Source organism: Somniosus microcephalus, unplaced genomic scaffold (genome assembly GCF_052327205.1).
Source record: "Somniosus microcephalus isolate GS21.2 unplaced genomic scaffold, FLI_Smic_1.0 unresolved_chr9, whole genome shotgun sequence".
Classification (NCBI taxonomy): domain Eukaryota; kingdom Metazoa; phylum Chordata; class Chondrichthyes; order Squaliformes; family Somniosidae; genus Somniosus; species Somniosus microcephalus.
Genome location: NW_028225187.1, coordinates 33890183 through 33910979, shown reverse-complemented (window position 1 = coordinate 33910979; position 20797 = coordinate 33890183). Strand labels below are relative to the sequence as shown.

The following is a 20797-nucleotide window of genomic DNA, read 5'->3' as shown; positions in this document are numbered from 1 at the left end:
GCTGGGTATGCTTTTTGTAGTGTCTTTCTTTGATGCCTGTCGCAGTGGAGGGATGCATCATGTACAGTTATTTGTTTTCCTTTCCAGTGATTTGGTACAATGGTGTTGTTGGCTGTGCAGCTTCAGATTGAAGGTCAGAATCAACTACCTCGATGGAGTTACATGTAGGCCATACCGGGAATGGACAGCAAGCTACCCTCCTTAATGAATATTGGGCAGTCTTGCGGACTTTAGCAAACATGTGACTGAATTAGGGAACATACTTTGAAAGGAAATAATATCTAAGACCTAACCTCAGTGAAAAATTACCTGAACTTACATAGATTTAATAGCACAGAAATAGACCATTTGCTCCAAATGGTCTGTGGAAGTGCTTATGATCCACACAAAGCTCCTTCCACCCGACTTCATCTAACTCTATCAGCATATCCTTCAAATCCTTCCTCTCTCATGTACTTCTCCAGCCTCCCCTTAAATGCAACTATGCTATTCGCTTCAACTACTCTATGTGGCAGTAAGTTGAAAGACTGCAGGAAAATATCCATGTGATCTCGAAAAACAATGGGGTTCAAGAACGAACAGGCGACAAGAGACATCTTGTGTTTGTCCATCACTGTAACTGTTGGCACTGCGAGCTAGACTCTGTTCATGAGCTCATTCGCTCTTTCTCATAAAGGATGACATGAATCTTGACATTCATGTGAAAATGACTGATGTAATAATACTGGGCAGCCTGCTGGTGGCGCTGTCCAGGGAGAGTATAAATACTCGGGCATGGGCCCAGCTTGCTCAGGACATTCTTTAACAGGATCTAGTGAAGGACCCAACTAGATCTCCATGTTGAAAAACAGTTGATTAAAGCCTTGTTTAATACTCAGACCAAGTGTCTAGTAGTATTCTGACGTCAAAGGACATGTGTTCAACTTCAGCAACCATGAGTTCATCATTTAGTTCCAAAAGAAAAGCAGCAAGGCATTATCTAGATGCTTGCACTTTGTAAACCGTCCTAAGGTGCTTCACAGGAGCATTATCAAACAAAAATTGACACCGCGCCACATGAGGTGATATTAGGAGAGATGATCAAAAAACTTGGTCAAATAGATAGGTTATAAAGAGCATCTTCAAGGGAGTAAGTGTGGTAGAGAGGCAGAGAGGGTTAGGCAGGGAATTCCACAGCTTAGTGCCCAGGCAGCTGAAGGCACGGCCGCCAATGGCAGAGCGATAAAAATCAGGGATGCTCAAGAGGCCAGAATTAGAGGAGTGCAAATATCTCGGGGGGTTTGGGGGGCTGAAGCAGATAACAAAGATCGATATAGGCAAGGCAATTGAGGGATTCGAAAACAAGGACTGGAATTTTTAAATAGATGTGTTGCTTATGCGGGAGCCAAGGTAAATCAGTGAGCACAGAGGTGAACGGGACTTGGTGCGAGTTAGGAGACAGGCCGAATGACCTCATGCTAACAGAGTGTAGAACGTGGCAGGTTGGCCAGCAGTGCGTTGGAATAATCACGTCTAGAGGTAACAGATTTTATTGCTTCTTCCTGTGATTCAGTGAGCAACATCCACATAAATATTAACATTAAAAATCGGTCTTTGTGATGAACGTTTAGAACCCGGAAACTGTTTCTGTTATAGAGTCGTAGAGTTATAAAGCACAGAGAGAGGCCCTTTGGCCCATCGTGTCTGCGCCGGCCATCAAGCCCTGTCTATTCTAATCCCATTTTCCAGCACCTGTTCCGTAGCCTTGTATGTTATGGCGTTTCAAGTGCTCATCCAAATGCTCCTTGAATGTTGTGAGGGTTCCTGCCTCTACCATCCTTTGAGGCAGTGAGTTCCAGATTCCAACCACCCTCTGGGGGAAAATGTTCTTCCTCGAATCCCCTCTAAACCTCCTGCCCCTTAACTTGAAACTATGCCCCCCTGGATATTTACCCCTCTACTAAGGGGAAAAGTTCCTTTCTATCTACCCTATCTATGCCCCTCATAATTTTGTTCTGCTCAATCAGGTCCCCCTTCAGCCTTCTCTGCTCTAAGGAAAACAACCCCAGCCTGTCCAGTCTTTCGTCATAGCTGAAGCGCTCCAGCCCACGTAACATCCTGGTGAATCTCCTCTGCACCCTCTCCAATGCAATCACATCCTTCCTATAGTGTGGCGACCAGAGCTGCACACAGTATTCCAGCTGTGGCCTAACTAGCGTTTTGTACAGCTCCATCATAACCTCCCTGCTCTTATATTCTATGCCTCGTCTAATGAAGGCAGGTATCCCATATGCCTTTTTAACCACCTTATTTACCTGCCCTGCTGCCTTCAGGGATCTATGTACAGTACTTGCACACCAAGATCCATCTGATCCTCTCTCCTTCCTAGGGTCCTACCATTCATCGTGTATTCCCTTGCCTTGTTAGTACTCGCAAAATGCATCACCTCACACTTTTCAAGGTTGTATTCCATTGCCTCAGTTCTGCCCATCTAACCAACTGGTCTATATCATCCTGTAGCCTGAGGCTTCCCTCCTCGCTATTTACCACCCATCAATTTTTTGTCATCTGTGAACTTACTGATCATACCTCTTACGTTCATATATAAATAATTAATGTACTCTACAAACAACAAAGGAACAAGCACCGATCCCTGTGGTACATCACCGGATCACTGGACAGAAACTTCCAGTCACAAAAACAACCTTCGGCAATCACCCACTGCCCCCTGCCACTAAGCCAATTTTGGATCCAATATGCCAAATTGCCCTGGATCCCATGGGTTCTTACCTTCTTGAACAGGCTCCCATGTGGGAGTTTGTCAAATGCCTTACTGAAGTCCCTGTAGACTATATCAACTGCACTACCCTCACCCACACACCTCAGAATCACAGAATCACAGAAACCCCACAGTGCAGATAGAGGCCATTTCGGCCCATCGAGCCTGCACCGACACATATCCCACCCGATCCCCGTAACCCCACGTATTTAATCCCCCTAACACTAAGGGTCAATTTATCATAGCCAATCAACCTAACCCGCACATCTTTGGACTGTGGGAGGAAACCGGAGCACCCGGAGGAAACCCACGCAAACACGGGGAGAATGTGCAAACTCCACACAGACAGTCGCCCGAGGCCGGATTCGAACCCGGGTCCCTGGCGCTGTGAGGCAACAGTGCTAACCACTATGCCACCGCGCACACCTAGTCAATCTCTCGAAAAATTCAATCAAATTGGTTAGACATGATCTCCCCCTGACAAAGCCATGATTAATCCTTGCCTCTCCAAGTGGAGACTAATTCTGTCCCTCAGAATTGTTTCCAATATTTTCCCTACCACTGATGTTAGGCTCACTGGACTGTAATTCCCTGGTTTATCCCCACTACCCTTCTTGAACAATGGTACAACGTTAGCTGCTCTCGAGTCCTCTGGCACCTCCCCTGTGGCCAGGTAGGTTCTGAAAATTTCTGTCAGAGCCCCTGCAATCTCCTGCCTTGCCTCATACAGCAGCCTGGGTTACATCTCGTCTGGGGCTGGGGATGTATCCACTTTTAAGCCCGCTAAAACCGCTAGCGCCTCCTCCCTCTCAATAGAGGAATAGGGGAAGTGCAAAGAGACCTGGGTGTCCTTCTGCACTAGTCGCTGAAGGTAAGCATGCAGGTGCAGCAGGCGGTTAAGAAGCCAAATGGTATGTTGGCCTTTGTAGCAAGAGGGTTCGAGTACAAGAACAAGGATGTCTTGCTGCAGTTGTGCAGGGCCTTGTTGAGACCGCACCTTGAGTATTGTGTGCAGTTTTGGTCGCCTTACATGAGGAAGTACGTACTTGCCATGGAAGGTGTGCAGCGAAGATTCACCAGGCTGATACCTGGGATGGCAGGAATGACGTATGTGGAGAGATTGTGTCGATGGCTTATACTTACTGGAGTTTAGAAGATTGAGAAGGGATCTCATCGAAACCTATAAAATTCTGTCAGGCCTGGACAGACTAGATGCAGGAAGGATGATTCTGATGGCCGGGGAGTCCAGAACCAAGGGTTATATTCTAATTTAAGGGGTAAGCCATTTAGGACTGAAATGAGGAGGAATTTCTTCACCCAGAGAGTGGTGAACCTGTGGCATTCTCTGCCACAGAGGGCGGTGGAGGCCAGTTCATTAAGTATATTCAAGAAACAGTTGGATATATTTCTTAAGGTTAAAGGGATCAAGGGACATGGGGAGAAGGCAGGGACAGGGTACTGAATTTGAATGATCAGCTATGATCTCATTGAATGGTGGAGCAGGCTCGAAGGGCCGAATGTCCTACTCCTGCTCCTATCTTTTTTGTTTCTATGTTTCTATACTAATTTGTTCAAGTATATCACAATGCCCCTCCCTGATTTACTTGCCTACATCGTCTTTCTCCACAGTGAACACAGATGCAAAATATATCATTTAAAACCTCACCTACATCTTCTGACTCTACACACAGATTGCCACTTTGGGCCCTAATGGACCCTACTCATTCCCTTTTTATTCTCTTGCCATTAATATACTTATAAAACACCTTGGGATTTTCCATTATTTTGCCCGCCAGTGTTTTATCATGCCCCCTCTTCACTCTGCTAATTTATTTTTAAGTACCCCCCTGCACTTTCTATACTCCTCTTGGGCTTCCACTGTTTTTAGTCCTTTGTATCTGCCACAAGCCTCCCTTTCTTTCCTAATCCAGAAATTATGCACATCTTAACTTAGAAACAATAAACCTGATACAGAATTTACTCTAAATCAAAGTTAATTTATTTGTGAAATTTTGAGACATGGCACACAGCTGAGATTATATATATGAATTCACGTTCAAATTTCCATCCATAGAAACAATTCACAATAAATTCAATTTATTTAGCAACTGTCACGGGCCCACAGAATGACTGATTACTGCCAATTAAAATGATTATAAAATGTGATCACCGTCGTACCATGGGGAAACGTGGCTGCCAATTTCCTCACAGCAAGGTCCCATAAAGAGCAATGAGATAAATGATTCGATGATCTGTTTGAGGGATGTGTGTTAACTGATCAATGTCACCAGAACAGCTGGGGAGAAATGCCCTGCGCTTCTTTAACTAGTGCAGTGAGATCTGTTACCTCCTTGTGAGGGAGTGAACAGGACTTTGGTTCACCTCTCATCTGGAAGACAGCAACTCACAAAGTGCATCCCTCCAGTGCCAGGCTACATTATGTGCACAACTGTGTGAGCCAGAGTTCTAGCAATGAACCCAGGCTGAAACTTCAGCGCAACTCTGAGGTTATTGTGGATCAGAATAATAAGCTCAGGCCAGTATCAATACAATCGTGCAAACTATTGAGTTCAACCGCTTGAAGACATATTAGTTAAACTCTAATTACAAAGTGCATAACAACATGAATTGTTCCTGGGATGAGCCAGGAATGAGGAGCTGAAAGGCAGATGCAAGAAATGAAAGCAGCCAATTGAACCTTAATCCTGCAGATTTTCAGCAGTTCTGAGATTGTTGTTCACTACAAGAGTGGAGTTACGGTAGATTTTCTCAGAAAACGAATCAATGAATTGGCGGAGATGAGGCATATCGTAAGCACCAGTCCGACCTCATAGTCCAAGTACACTCCAATCTTCCTAGGCTTCACATTTTGCTTGTGGCTGAAGAATGTGCCCTTAATTCATTTGTATTGCTCATCCACAACAATCAGTCTGAAAGAAAGACTTGCATTTATATAGCGCCTTTCACGACCACCCGACGTCTCAATGCACTTTAAAGCCAATGAAGTACTTTTGGAGTGTAGCCACAGTTGTAATGTTTGAAACGTGTTAGCCAATTTGCACCCAGCAAGGTCCCACAAACGGTAACGTGATAATGACCAGATAATGTTTATTTGTGATATGAATTGAAAGATAAATATTGGCCAGGACACTGGGAAAAACTGCCCAGCTGTTCTTCGAAGTGAGACTTGAACCCACAACCTTCTGACCCAGAGGCGAGTGTGCTACCAGCTGAGCCACACCTGACACTGTGGTGGCTGCGACGACTAGGTTGTTCCTAACTCATACACCATCCGTTCAAAGGACTTTAAGGCCATTCCCACATTCCTGTGTGCACTTTCTTCTAACTTCACCAACAGAATTTACATTCTTGCTGTGGATCCCTCAGAACTCAGAATACAAAGACAACAATGACCCATCTTCGTGGTGTCAGAGTGTTCCTTCCTTTACTTTCCAAGTCTGACTTTGATCAGGTTCTTTGATAGTAACAAATAACGATTCATTGTGATAAGATCCGAAGCCAAAGAGGTTGGAGCTGGGCTGATGCTGTGTCATTTGTTTCCACATCATTAACTGTACAGTTCCTGTGAATATCACCCGTGACTCATTGCCTTCCACTAATGATCCTTTCCTATCAATTTTATTAACCTTCCCCTTCAAATAAGCATTTGCGTTCAACATTTCAGCCTATCTTGTTCCATTTGTATCAGAGATATTGCCAATTCTTGTTCAGTAGACGTTCATTCTCTTGATTCTCTTTAAGATTTGCTTCCATTATTTCTATTATCTGCCCATCACATTTCTTGGACTATAGCAAAATACTGCAGATGCTGGAAATCCGAAATAACAACAGAAAATGCTGGAAAACCTCAGCAGGCCAGGCAACATCCGTGGAGAGAGAATAGACTCAACGTTTTGGGTCAAAACCCTTTGTCAAGACTAAAGAAGCACAGGAAATGAAATAGATTAAGAGGCCAGGCTGGGAGAGAACAAAAGAGAAGTGAAGAGACATTAAGAGTTATTCAAAACGAGACGAGATGGTGATAGGACTAGTGGAGACAAAAGACGGCTCTAGATTAGGTGTGAAATGCGCTGGCAGAATGGGAGACAGCTGCCATGTGGGAGAGAGGAAAAAATAAATTAAGGGGAGGGGGGAAAGGCCAAAACAAAGGTGTGAATAAGAAATATAAGTAAAAATGTAATAGGGGCCGAGGTTATGACCTGAAATTGTTGAACTCGATATTGAGTCCAGAACGCTGTAAAGTGCCTAATCGGAGGATGAGGTGCTGTTCCTCGAGTTTACGGTTTGCTTCGGTGGGACAATGCAAGAGGCCGAGGACGGTGAGATCCGAGTGGGACTGGGGCAGTGAATTAAAATGACAGGCGACCGGAAGCTCGGGGTCCCCCTTGCGGACTGAACAGTGGGGTTCTGCAAAGCGGTCACCCAATCTGTGTTTGGTCTCCCCAATGTAAAGGAGATCACATCGTGAGCAGCAAATACAGTATACTAGATTGCAAGAAGTACAAGTAGATCGCTGTTTCACCTGGAAGGGGTGTTTGGGGCCCTGGACACATTTCCAGGACACTTTGGTTAACAGTTGCACTACTTTCATTGACAATATGGCGTATTTATACATAGCTGGATGTAATTTGGGCTTGCAGTCTGCTGGACTATTCCCTAGCCTGTAAAAGTTTATGTGCCTGTTCCTGTCCTACTTCTGTTTCTTGAGCAATTGATTCCTCCTCTGTGGGAACATCCAAGGAAGGTTTTATCTGATCTTCGCAGATCTCAATAGCCACGTTAATCAAGAGGAATCGCTGGGTCCTCTGGCTCAGCTCATCTATCCCAACAAGGCGCTTCACACAGCTCAATGTCTACTTCACAGAAATTGTCCTGTTCTTCCTAATTCTGCTACATATTCTGCTAAAATAAGTGTAAAGTGTTCAGTGCTGATTTGTCACTTTAACCTATATATTAGAGAGGGAATAGCATCAAAACAGACATAGCTGTCCTTTAAAGGAAATATAGTAGCAAAATATCTGCTCCGCAGGCAAGCAATCTCTTCTGCAAAGGTTTAAAAAAACACCCCTGAAACAGAAATTCAATCCAAGGACATAATGACCATGTTCTGTCTGTTGTGGCGGTCTGGAGAACACGTTTCGTCCAATTTTTCTTTTCCTGTATAAAAAAACAAACAGATAATGATATTGGATTGACTTAGTAGAATTGAGGATGATTGATGCAAGTTGTATCCCTAACTTGTCGAACTCCTGTAACATTGCTGAGTGGGACATCTGGGGTCAGGGACACTGCCAGATCACTCTCTATCAGGTCCCTGCCCACCTGTCCCTCTAGAGAAGTATAATGACAAAATTTACGGGTAACACCACATTGGGTATTGTAATTAAAACAGAGGAGGCCCACAAGATATGCAGGAAGATATTAATAATCCCGCAGATTGTGCGTGTAATTGGCAAATAACGTTCTATACATGTACAAAGAAGTGTAAGGTGGCACGCTTAGGTAGGATGCATTAATAGGCTACATACTCCTTTGAAAATAAGTGCCTAAATGGGATAGAGGAGCAGTGGAATCTGGGTGTACTCGTATACAAATCACTAAAAGTAGCGAAGCAGGTGAATATGCCCATAAAATGCAAATAGACCATTTTGGTTAATTTCTACAAGGATAGAATTGAAAATCAGGGAAGATCTTGAGTATTGCATGCAGTTCTGGTCGCCTTATCCGAGGAAGGATGTTCTTGCCATGGAGGGTGTGATAATAATAATAACTTCCGGAAAGTTATGTGCATCACTTCCTGTGAACTGTGAACTGTGAACTATGAACTGTGAACTTTGTACATACATCACTTCCTGTCATACGTCAATTCCTGTTGGACTGGTATAAATACTGAACTGCTCAGTATTGTAAGGAGCTTCTACCAGAGGCATGGTGAAGACCTCGCTTGTATATAGTGTGATTATAAGTTGATTAAAGCTTACTTTAAAGTTACTTGATGTGTGAGACTCCTTTTTCTTACATCAATTTAAGCAACTCAGTATTTTACACTCACAAATACTGGACCTTCGGACAAACTCGGAGTTAAGGATCCAGGGAACCACCCATCATGGAAAACCTCCTTAAACCTACTCGTCTGGACTTGGACCCAAACACACCAGCAGCTGGCAGGGTATGGAAGCATTGGTACCGTACTTTTGAGAATTTTCTCGATGAATGTAAAGCGACTGCTCCTACTAAACTGAGGATGATTATCAACTATGTGACCCCAACAGTGTTTGAATATGTTGATGAATGGGATAATTACAATGAGGCGATTCGGGCACTTAAAAAACTGTATGCCAAGACTCCAAATGAGGTCTATGCTAGACATCAACTGGCCACAGCCCGACAAGGGCCAGGGGAATCGATTAACGAATTCCTTCAAGAACTTCGCAGGCTCAGCATAGATTGTAACTTTCAGACAGCCTCAGCTGAGCTGTACCGCGAAGAAATGATTTGTGATGCTTTCATCTGCGGGATTGCCTCTCCATTTATACGCCAGCATCTACTAGAAAGTAAAACACTTGAGCTACAAAAAGCTTTTGACCTAGCTTGTTCTCTGGATTTGGCAAAGAGAAATGCAGACCTCTATCAGCTGCCCAGATCTCGATCTGCTGCTGTAACTGCAACCAGACAATTCAAGTGGTCTCAGGTGAACCCTATCATGGAGGAATCTAATCCTGATAATTCTGATGAAGAAGACGAGGATGACCCCACTTTAGCAGCCTCTTGGCAACCTAGGAAGGAATGCTTCTTTTGTGGAGATGCTTTTCACCCTAGGAAATTCTGCCCTGCTCGCAATGCAATCTGCAGTCATTGCGGAAAAAAAGGACACTTTGCTAAAGTTTGCCAATCAACAGCCTCTACGAGGGCCTATCCAGCTAAGGCCTACCGAACTGCTCCAATTAGGGCCTATCAAGATGCTCCAGCTAGGACCTATCAAGCTTCCTCTCGAGCTCTCTCCCGAAGAAGCACACCGAGAGTTTCAGCCACTCTCTGTGCAGTGACACCAATTACAGCTGCTTGCCCACAGAACCTGTTTCATGCAGTTACAAAAGTTTCAATTAAAGGGCATACCTTAGATGCCTTAATTGACTAAGGAAGTACTGATAGTTTCATTAAAGAACAGATTGTTGCGAAATTGAAACTACATGTCTTCCCATCGGACCAGGCAATTGCGATGGCTCAGTCATCACTTAATACCAGAATCTCCGGCTTTTGTATTGTTGATATGACACTTCATGGTCGCATGTATCCCTCCACCCGAGTTTCGGTGCTCAAGGACTTCTGTAGTGATCTCCTCTTAGGGCTGGATTTCCAAAAACAGCATAAGAAACTCACCATTGAGTTCGGCGGATCCAAACCTGGACTTACTATTTCTAATATACCGTCTAAATTACCGTTTTGTGCATTATCAGCAGCTTCACTTGATGAACCCTCATTATTTGCCAGTATTCCGCCTCGATGCAAACCAATAATAACGAAATTGCGGCGCTTTAATCAGGAAGACCAATCTTTTATTGAGGCTGAAATCTCTTGACTTCTAGCAGAGGATATCTTCGAATAATCTTCGTCGCCCTGGCGGGCTCAAGTCGTCATTGTCAAGAACCCTCTAAAACCTCACAAACAACGACTATGCATTCATTATTCGCAAACCATCAATCAATATACCGACTTGGACGCCTACCCATTGCCACGCATTGATGATATGGTTAATAAACTGGCCGAATACAAAGTGTTCTCAACTTACGATTTAAAAAGTGCCTATCATCAGGTACCCTTGAAGGTCTCAGATAAGCAGTACACGGCCTTTGAGGCTAATGGACGGCTGTACCAATTTCGTCGCCTCCCATTCGGGTTTACTAATGGAGTGGCTGTCTTCCAACGGGCAATGGATGGCCTGGTTAAACAGGAAAACCTAAGGGACACTTTTCCCTATCTTGATAACATTACTATTGCAGGTCACGATCAACAGGAACACGACGCCAACCTCCAAAAATTTCGGGATGCCCTCCATCTCCGTAACTTAACCTTGAATGAATCTAAATCTATTGAGTCGCAACCGACCATCAACATCCTTGGCTACTGCGTAGGCAATGGTATCATTTAGCCAGACCCAGAAAGACTTCGCCCGCTCCAAGAGCTCCCGTCACCTAACAATCCGGCTTCTTTACGTCGGGCTCTCGGTCTGTTTGCATACTACGCTAAATGGATTCCTCATTTTTCAGACAAAATCCAACCCTTGCTGCATGCTAGATCTTTTCCATTGGAACCTTCTCAAAAAACAGTTGGAGAAAGCGGCTCTTCACTCCATCGATGAGAATCTCCCTTTCATAGTCGAATGTGATGCCTCGGAGGTGGCGATCTCGGCTACTCTAAATCAGGAAGGTCGTCCTGTAGCATTTATGTCCAGGACCTTACAAGGTGCCGAGCTACATTATCCTCCGGTTGAGAAGGAAGCCACAGCCATCATAGAGGCAGTACGGAAGTGGAACCATTTTCTAGCTCTCCAGCACTTTACATTAATCACGGACCAGTGATCAGTCGCCTTTATGCTCGATAATCGAAAACGAACCAAAATTAAGAATAATAAAATACAACTTTGGAGGATGGAACTGGCCTCTTTTGGTTATACCATTCACTATCGACCTGGCAAGGAGATTGTGGCCCCGGACACACTCACACGGGCATTCTGCTCCACTATGTCATCCTCTACTCTCATAGATGTCCATAATGGATTGTGTCATCCTGGTGTTACGCGCATGCTACATTTCGTACGATCACGGAATCTCCCTTTTTCTACTGGAGATGCCGTGAATGCCGGCTTTGTGCGGAATTAAAACCTCAGTTCTTCCACCCCTCAGATGGTATACTCATACATGCAACCCAACCGATTCAACGACTTAGCATCGATTTTAAGGGCCCAGTGCCCTCCTCAACACATATTTGCTCACCATGATTGATGAATATTCACATTTTCCGTTTGCCTTCCCCTGCTCCAATAGGCTGGCGTCTACAGTAATCTGCTGCCTTGAGCAGGTATTTTCTCTCTGTGGCATGCCGGCTTATATTCACTCAGATCAGGGTCCATCCTTTATGTCAAGGGAACTCAAGGACTACCTCTCAGAACGGGGAATTGCTACAAGCAAAACAACGCCTTACCATCCCATCGGAAACGGGCAGGTAGAGAGGTATAACGGTATCATCTGGAATTCCATACATCTTGCTTTAAGATCTTGGGGCCTACCAGACCAGCAATGGGAAGCAGTGCTTCCGGATGCATTGCACTCTATATGGTCCCTTCTTTCTACATCCACAAATACTACACCTCATGAGCGGTTCTTTGGATTCCAGCGTTGCTCATCTCATGGGACATCACTCCCATAATGGCTAACTACTCCTGGACCGGTACTAGTCCGAAGATACGTTCGGACTTCTAAAAATGACCCCCTCATAGACGAGGTTGAACTAACCGATGCCAACCCCACCTATGCAAACATACGATATCCCAATGGCCGAGAATCTACCGTATCATTACGGGATCTGGCTCCCTGCCCACCAGGACCTAGTGGGACATCGGGGGATCATATTTTACCAGGAAACTCTTGGAATCTATCGGGTACCCCTCTCCAGGATCCTGATCGGACACCAACTAGCTTGGTGCCGGTAGAACCCCGCACTCAAAGTTGCGACCCTCCCAGTACCGCGCACGAAAGTACTGATCCGCCACAGACCAGCTCTGCACCTCCCTCTGAACAGAGGCAGACCGACTTGGAACCTATGGGGCTCGTATACGAAGCCATGATCTCCTCGACCCTTCGCAGGGTAATCCAGGCCACACAGACTCTAACCAATGGCCAACCGCATGTAAGCGGACCAGTGACTCTCTACGACGGGAACTCAAACAGGTGCGACTCTTCCTCGTTCGGCGGCTGTGGAACAAAAGGAAGACCACAGCCTTCAAATCCTGCAGGAGGGAAGAATGTGATAATAATAATAACTTCCGGAAAGTTATGTGCATCACTTCCTGTGAACTGTGAACTATGAACTGTGAACTTTGTACAAACATCACTTCCTGTCATACGTCACTTCCTGTTGGACTGGTATAAATACTGAACTGCTCAGTATTGTAAGGGGCTTCTACTAGAGGCATGGTGAAGACCTCTCTTGTATATAGTGTGATTATAAGTTGTTTAAAGCTTACTTTAAAGTTACTTGATGTGTGACACTCCTTTTTCTTACATCAGAGGGAGTGCAGCGAAGATTCACCAGGCTGACGCCTAGGATGGCAGGAATGATGTATGAGGAGAGATTGGGTCGATTGGGCTTGTACTCACTGGAGTTTAGAAGAATGAGAGGGTATCTCATTGAAACGTAGAAAATTCTAACAGACTAGATGCAGGAAGGATGTTCCCGATGGTCGGGGAGTCCAGAACCAGAGGTCACAGTCTAAGGATAAGGGGTAAGCCATTTAGGACAGAGATGAGGAGGAATTTCTTCACCCAGAGAGTGGTGAACCTGCGGAATTCTCTACCACAGAAGGCATTTGAGGGCAATTCATTAAATGTATTCAAGAAGGAGTTGGATATATTTCTTAAGGCTAAAGGGATCTAGGGATATGGGGAGAAAGCAGTGACAGGGTACTGAATTTGAATGATCAGCCATGATCTCATTGAATGGTGGAGCAGGCTCGAGGGGCCGAATGGCCTACTCCTGCTCCTATCTTCTATGTTTCTATGTTAACATTGTATTGCACCATGGTTAGAGTACACTTGGAATTCTGTGAACAGTTCCGGTCTCCATATTATAAAATGCATATAGAGGTATGGAGAAGCTGCAAAAGATATTTACTAGAATCATACCAGAATTGAGAGGTTATACCTATCAGGAATTATTGAACAGCCATTGTCTCTTTTCTCTGGATAAGAAAGACTGAGGGTTGAGATGTTTTGCTAATATTGTGTTGAACCTGGGTTAGACCACACTTAGAATACTGTGAACAGTTCTGCTCTCCATATTATAAAAAGGATATAGAGGCACAGAGCAGGTAAAAATGAATTACTAGAATTATATCAGAACAGGAGTGTTTTAACTATCAGGAATGATTGAGCGGGCAACGGTCTTTTTTCGAGAAGGGAGAACACAAGAGGTTGACCTGATAGAGGGCTTTGACATTATGGAAGGTGTTGATAGTTTAGCTGTAGAGAAAATGTTTGCACTTACGGATGAGACCAGAACTATGGGCATGGATATAAGATAGTCACTGATAAATCCAATAAGCAATTCAGGAGAAACTTCTTAATCAAGACAGTGGTTAAAATGTGAAACTCGCAAGCGCAAGTAGTTATTGAGACCAGCAGCATAATTGCATTTACAGAGACCATAGATAAACGCATGAGGGAGAAAGGTATAGAAGGATATGCTGATGGGGTTGATGAAGAAGTGTGGGATGAGGTTCGTGCGGAGCATAAACACCGGCATGGACCTGTTGGGCGGACTGACCTGATTCAGTGCTGTAAATACTGTGTAATACTACGTGACTGGATATGTGGTGTTATCTGGTAGGCTCTGTATTAGGTATAACGTTGTAGGAATGCCCTCTCCAGGTAATTCTACAGAATAACAAAACATATTAGAGTAATCTAACATTTGCAATTCTATTTAATGCCTTACCTTTAGGTGGGTTAACATTCACGAAATGCTCAACAATGAATATCACCATCATGATGAACACGAAGGCACTGAGGCAGAGTCGGACTAACGGCACCGTGAGATATTGATCTGTGGAAGAAGCAACGAGCATTGATAGTTCATTGTGTGCAAGTCTTAATTTAGTCATTAACGCTTCCAAATTCAACTGAAATTGAATGTGAACCCTCGCTTTACTATTTACACAAAGACATTGTTCACACCCGCTGGCAGTTCCTCTACTGCAACAACAAAAATACAGTAATGACTATTCTGCCCTTGCAGCGCGTTCCTATGCAGAGTTAGACAGGTAGCTAACAACTTGATATCTTCCCATCTAAATCACAAGGCTTGACTTTCCTTGTAAACTTTACTGCAATATTCTTATTGTGAAACTGAAATACAATACAGAAGTGGAAGCACACATTAGTATACAAGCACATAACTGATATGCATACACCAATTTAGGTACGCCTGAGCAACACAGTACATTTGGCATGTAACTCACCAAACACGTGGAAACACAGCTTACTGTGAATATACATTCAGCAAATTGGAAGGCATTCTCTTTAAATTAACCCTGTACATAGTGCATCAAAATACAGCTACAAGTTAAACAGCTAGACAGAGAGTGAGCACTTCACGGCAAGCTGTGTAAGTTTGCTTACAAAGAAAAGTTACCAACTAAACATTTTCTGCAAAATATAGTGTACACTAATCATCTATAACATTCTCAAGTATTTACAGACAAATAGTGTCCAAGGCTCGAGCATGACAAAAATATAGCTTCCCAGACCATGTGTGGCTGCAGGTCTGTGATATACAGTAGTGTACTTTAGTGCACTTTACTGTGCCTTACTGTACTTTACTGTGCTTTACTGCACTTTACTGTGCTTTACTGCAGTTGCTATATACCAAATATCCACTAGTTGGCGGCACACAATGGAAATCGAGCCAAATTGCTCAAACTCCTGAATTAACTGGAAAACTAACATACATTCCTAAAGAAAGGCAGCACACTCCCCGCTTGGTACAATTCCATTGTACCACTACAGATACAAAATAAACCTAAAGAAAACGTCCTTTGGCTGCAAACATACTCAGAATCCTTTCTCTAGGTTTCTTCAGAAAGGAGGACTACGATCTCTGAGACTGGCCTCAGAAACACTTTGACAGTACCCTCCTTGACAATCTTCACCTCCACCTTGCGGACCCTCTTGTCCCTGCTCGGCAGAGTTTTGACAACCAGTCCCACTGGCCATTCATTTCTGTGTGCTTGGCTGTCTTTCAGCAAGACAACATCTCCCACTTTGACATTTGGCTTGTCTTCTGTCCATTTCCTATGGCTCTGTAGGGTGGACAAATAATCTCCTCTCCATCTCTTCCCAAAATTGTCTGCAGGACACTGGACTTGCTTCCACTGCTTTATGCAGCTCAGCTATGTCGAAGTTTCCAGAGGGGGCTGAAATAGCACTCATCTTTTGAGTCAGGAGCATCGCTGGGGTGAGGACTGCAGGCATGTCTGGGTCGGTGGACACCGGCACCAGGGGTCTTGCATTCATGATCGCCATGACTTCAGCCATGAATGTGCTCAAGACGTCGTTTGTGAGATGAGTGGGTCCCGTCCGAAGCAGCATAGCATCCAGAATATGCCTGGCAACACCGATGAGCCTCTCCCATGCACCACCCATGTGGGATGAATGCGGGGGGTTAAACACCCACGTGCATCCATTCTTTTGGAGGTAGCTTCTTACCGCTGCATCGTCCGTGTGGATGTCCAACTCCTTACAGGCACCCACAAGGTTAGTCCCTTTGTCGGAGCAGAGAAGATTGGCTGGACCACGGATTGAGAAAAGCCTCCTCAGGGCTTTGATCGTTAGGAAAACTTTGTCGTCCATGGATAGTGCTGGCTTGTCAGCATCCTTGGACCTTTCAAACACTGAGCATCCTAGGCTGTCTGTGCTTACACTGAGGCCTGCCTCTCCCTCACAGGCAGAGGAGGTTGACCTATGATGCTGTGTCATGCCATCGTCGTCTTCCTTTACCTGGATCCTGTTTGGGCAAGGGCTGAGACAGGATGTGCGACCATTGTGCAACTCTTTTGCATTATAGAAGTTGACATCCGCTGGTTTGTGGACTGTTCCCAGGCAAACTCCACCAAGGAGGACCCATCCCAGGTCAAGCCGCTGCGCATAAGGAGCATTGTGGGGCCCGTTGATTTGCTCATGCACCTTGTGCATCCATAAGATGTCTCTTCCCAAGAGCAGGAGGATTGGAGCGTCCGGGTCCACAGCTGGAATCTTGTTGGCAACTGGCGGTAGGTGGGGCTGATGGCGTGCGACCTCTGGGGAGGGGATTTCCGTCCTATCATCTGGCATCATGTCACACTCAATTAAGGTGGGGAGGGGAAGCTGTAGTTTCCCATCCATGGACTCGATCATGAAGTTGCCAACTCTCCTACCCGTAGTCTCTGTTGTCCCTGAACAGGTTTTTAGCGTGTACGGAGCTGCGCTGGCCTTGACTTCAAAGAGATTGAAGAATTCTGTCTTCGCTAGAGACTTGTTACTTTGCTCATCAAGCACTGCATACATCTTGATTGCCTTCTCCTTTCTCCCTGCAGGATATGCTTTAACCAAGCAGATTTTGGAGCATGAGCGTGGGCTGCTTGCATTTCCACAAACCTCTGTAAACTTGGAAGTGACTGAAGAAGATTCGCTTTCGCTTTGCTCCCCGCTATCCGCTTTGTCAACCGCAGCACTCTCAGTGGTCGAAGGAGGAGGACCTGGATGCAGGGCTACGAAGTGTTTTTCACTGTTGCACTCGAAGCACTTGATTGTCGCCTTGCAGTCTTTTGCCATGTGCATAGTTGACCCACAACACCTGAAGCAGATGCGATTCTGTTTCAGGTATGATTTGCGCTCATCAATAGGCTTGCCTCTAAAGCTTCGAGACTTTTTGAGTGGGTGGGGCTTCTTGTGTATTGAACACTGACGATCTGGGTCATCCACTTTATTCCCAGCAGAACTGGATTGGTTGAATGAGGGTTCGGCTGGAACATCTGTTTCGTGCATGCTCACCGAGGCTTTGTTGCTGTACCTTGTGGGTTTCTCTGTTCTTGAAGGAGCGTGACTGCTGGAGGTGGAGAAAGTGAAACTTGGTTCATTCCTCAACTTTGCCTGTTGTTGGATGAACCTGGAGAAGAGACAGAAGGGAGAAAATGCTATTCCGTAGTCCTCCTTGTACTTGGATCCCTTATCTATCCATCTCTCTTGAAGGTTGTAGGGGAGCTTTTCCACTATTGGGTTTACCCCATGAGCTGTATCCAAATACGAGAGGCCTGTCAGGTAATCTTCTCACTTAGCACACTCCAGTTCGAGGAGAAGGTCACCCAGTTCTCGAAGCTCGACATTATCTTTGTTGGTTAGCTTCGGAAAGTCCTCCATCTTCTTAAGCAGTGCATGTTCAATGACTCCTGGTGTCCCATAACAGTCTTCGAGACATTGCCAAACCAGGTTGAGGCATGCTGTGGGATTGCGGACGTGCGCTGAGCGAATTGTCCTCGCCTGTTCTGACGACTCAGCTCCGAGCCACTTTGTCATCAAATCTAGTTCTTCTCTGGCTGACAGATTCAAGTCCTTTGTGGTATTCAGGAAGGACGCTTTCCATGACCAATAATTTTCAGGACGGTCATCAAATTCTAGAAGACCTGAACTTAACAATTCTCGGCGGATTAGGTACCTAGCGAGGTCTTGTGCATCTTGTGGCTCGGGTGAGGACTGCTTGGCTGGATTGGCCGAGTGCTGTGGAGGTCACTGCAGGTAAGTCTTACTTGTTTCTTCTCTTTTAAGCTCAGTGTCTCCGAAAACAGGCTGTTTGTTACTGTGGTGAGCAGCTGGTTCTGCGTCGAGATACCTGGATGTTTCCTTGAAGAACAATTTGGAGTGTTGTTGGACGTACTCACTTGTACGTTGCACTGGACTGAGGGGCTGTTCTGGAATATATGGTTCATGGCTGTGCTACCCGCCTTCGTTCTCCTCACCTTCTTCATAAGCTGCAGCTTCAGCTTCAGCGGCAGCGGCAGCTCTCTGGCTTTGGAGAATGTAGAGACTGGCGTCGAGATCAGCTCTCTGCTTCATCACACTAGCGTCGAGATCAGCTCTCTGCTTCATCACACTAGCGTGGAGGTCAGCTCTCTGCTTCATCACACTAGCTTCTTTTTCAGCGAAGGACAATTGAGCCTGGGCAGCTTTTGCCTTGGCATGTGCTTTGGCGGCTGCAGGAGCTGTCGATGATGATGGTCTGCTGGACCGCCGAGATGATCTAGAAGATGCTTTAGAGGACAGTGACTTGGCATCATTTGCTCGAAAAGGCTCATGCTTCTCGGTTGGCAGGTCGACGTCCTCTATGGTATATTGTCTTCCTGAGCATAGACTCATGGTAGCTGGGTGGTATCTTCTTGTGCTTGAGCCCGCTGTGCTGTTGTCTTTTCACTATTCTGCCCTTGCAGCGCGTTCCTATGCAAAGCTAGACAGGTAGCTAACAACTTGATATCTTCCCATAAAAATCACAAGGCTTGACTTTTCTTGTAAACTTTACTGAAAGATTCTTATTGTGAAACTGAAATACAATACAGAAGTGGAAGAACACATTAGTATACAAGCACATAACTGATATGCATACACAAATTTAGGTATGCCTGAGCAACACAGTACATTTGGCATGTAACTCACCAAACACGTGGAAACACAGCTTACTGTGAATATACATTTAGCAAACTGGAAGGCATTCTCTTTAAATTAGCCCTGTACATAGTGCATCAAAATACAGCTACAAGTTAACCAGCTAGACAGAGAGCGAGCACTTCACGGCTAGTTGTGTAAGTTTGCTCACAAAGAAAAGTTACAAACTAAACATTTTCTGCAAAATATAGTGTACACTAATCATCTATAACATTCTCAAGTACTTACAGACAAATAGTGTCCAAGGCTCGAGCGTGACAACAATATAGCTTCCCAGACCATGTGTGGCTGCAGGTCTGTGATATTCAGTAGTTTACTTTACTGCACTTTACTATGCCTTACTGCACTTTACTTTGCTTTACTGCACTTTACAGCGCTTTACTACACTTTACTGTGCTTTACTGCAGTTGCTAGGTACCAAATGTCCACTAGTTGGCGGCACACAATGCAAATCGAGCCAAATTACTCAAACCCCTGAATTAACTGGAAAACTAACATACATTCCTAAAGAAAGGCAGCACACTCCCCGCTTGGTAAAATTCCATTGAACCACTACAGATACAAAATAAACCTAAAGAAAACGCCCTTTGGCTGCAAACATACTCAGAATCCTTTCTCTAGGTTTCTTCAGAAAGGAGGATTACGATCTCTGAGACTGGCCTCAGAAACACTTTGACAGTACCCTCCTTGACAATCTTCACCTCCACCTTGCGGACTCTTTTGTCCCTGCTCGGCAGAGTTTTTAAAACCAGTCCCACTGGCCATTCATTTCTGTGTGCTTGGCTGTCTTTCAGCAAGACAACATCTCCCACTGTGACATTTGGCGTGTCTTCTGTCCATTTCCTATGGCTCTGTAGGGTGGACAAATACTCTCCTCTCCATCTCTTCCCAAAATTGTCTGCAAGACACTGGACTTGCTTCCACTGCTTTATGCAGCTCAGCCATGTCGAAGTTTCCAGAGGGGGCTGAAATAGCACTCATCTTTTGAGTCAGGAGCATCGCTGGTGTGAGGACTGCAGGCATGTCTGGGTCGGTGGACACCGGCACCAGGGGTCTTGCATTCATGATCGCCATGACTTCAGCCATGAGTGTGCTCAAGACATCGTGTGTGAGATGAGTGGGTCCCGTCCGAAGCAGCATAGCATCCAGAATACGCCTGGCAAAACCGATGAGCCTCTCCCATGAACCACCCATGTGGGATGAATGCGGAGTGTTAAACACCCGCGTGCATCCTTTCATTTGGAGGTAACTTCTTACCACTGCATCGTCCGTGTGGATGTCCAACTCCTTACAGGCACCCACGAAGTTAGTCCCTTTGTCAGAGCGGAGAAATTTGGCTGGACCACGGATTGAGAAAAACCTCCTCAGGGCATTGATGGTTAGGAAAACGTTGTCGTCCATGGGTAGTGCTGGCTTGTCATCATCCTTGGACCTTTCAAACACTGAGCATCCTAGGCTGTCTGTGCTCACACTGAGGCCTGCCTCTTCCTCACAGGCAGAGGAGGTTGACCTATGATGTTGCGTCATGCCATCATAGTCTTCCTTTACCTGG

General features: G+C 45.2%; 1 protein-coding gene across 1 annotated transcript in view; it reads right to left on the bottom strand.

Annotated features, from left to right (window-relative positions):
• Positions 1–6869: 6869 nt before the first annotated feature.
• The window catches only part of LOC147085050 (immunoglobulin superfamily member 1-like), a 103858-nt gene continuing 89930 nt past the window's right edge, over positions 6870–20797 (bottom strand). Inside the window, exons 7-8 of the mRNA XM_085979410.1 lie at positions 14492–14599; positions 6870–7936 (exon numbers count right to left, since the gene is read on the bottom strand). Coding sequence (XP_085835536.1) covers positions 7860–7936; positions 14492–14599 — 185 coding nt within the window. The 3' untranslated portion in view covers positions 6870–7859. The remainder of the gene's footprint in view (positions 7937–14491; positions 14600–20797) is intronic.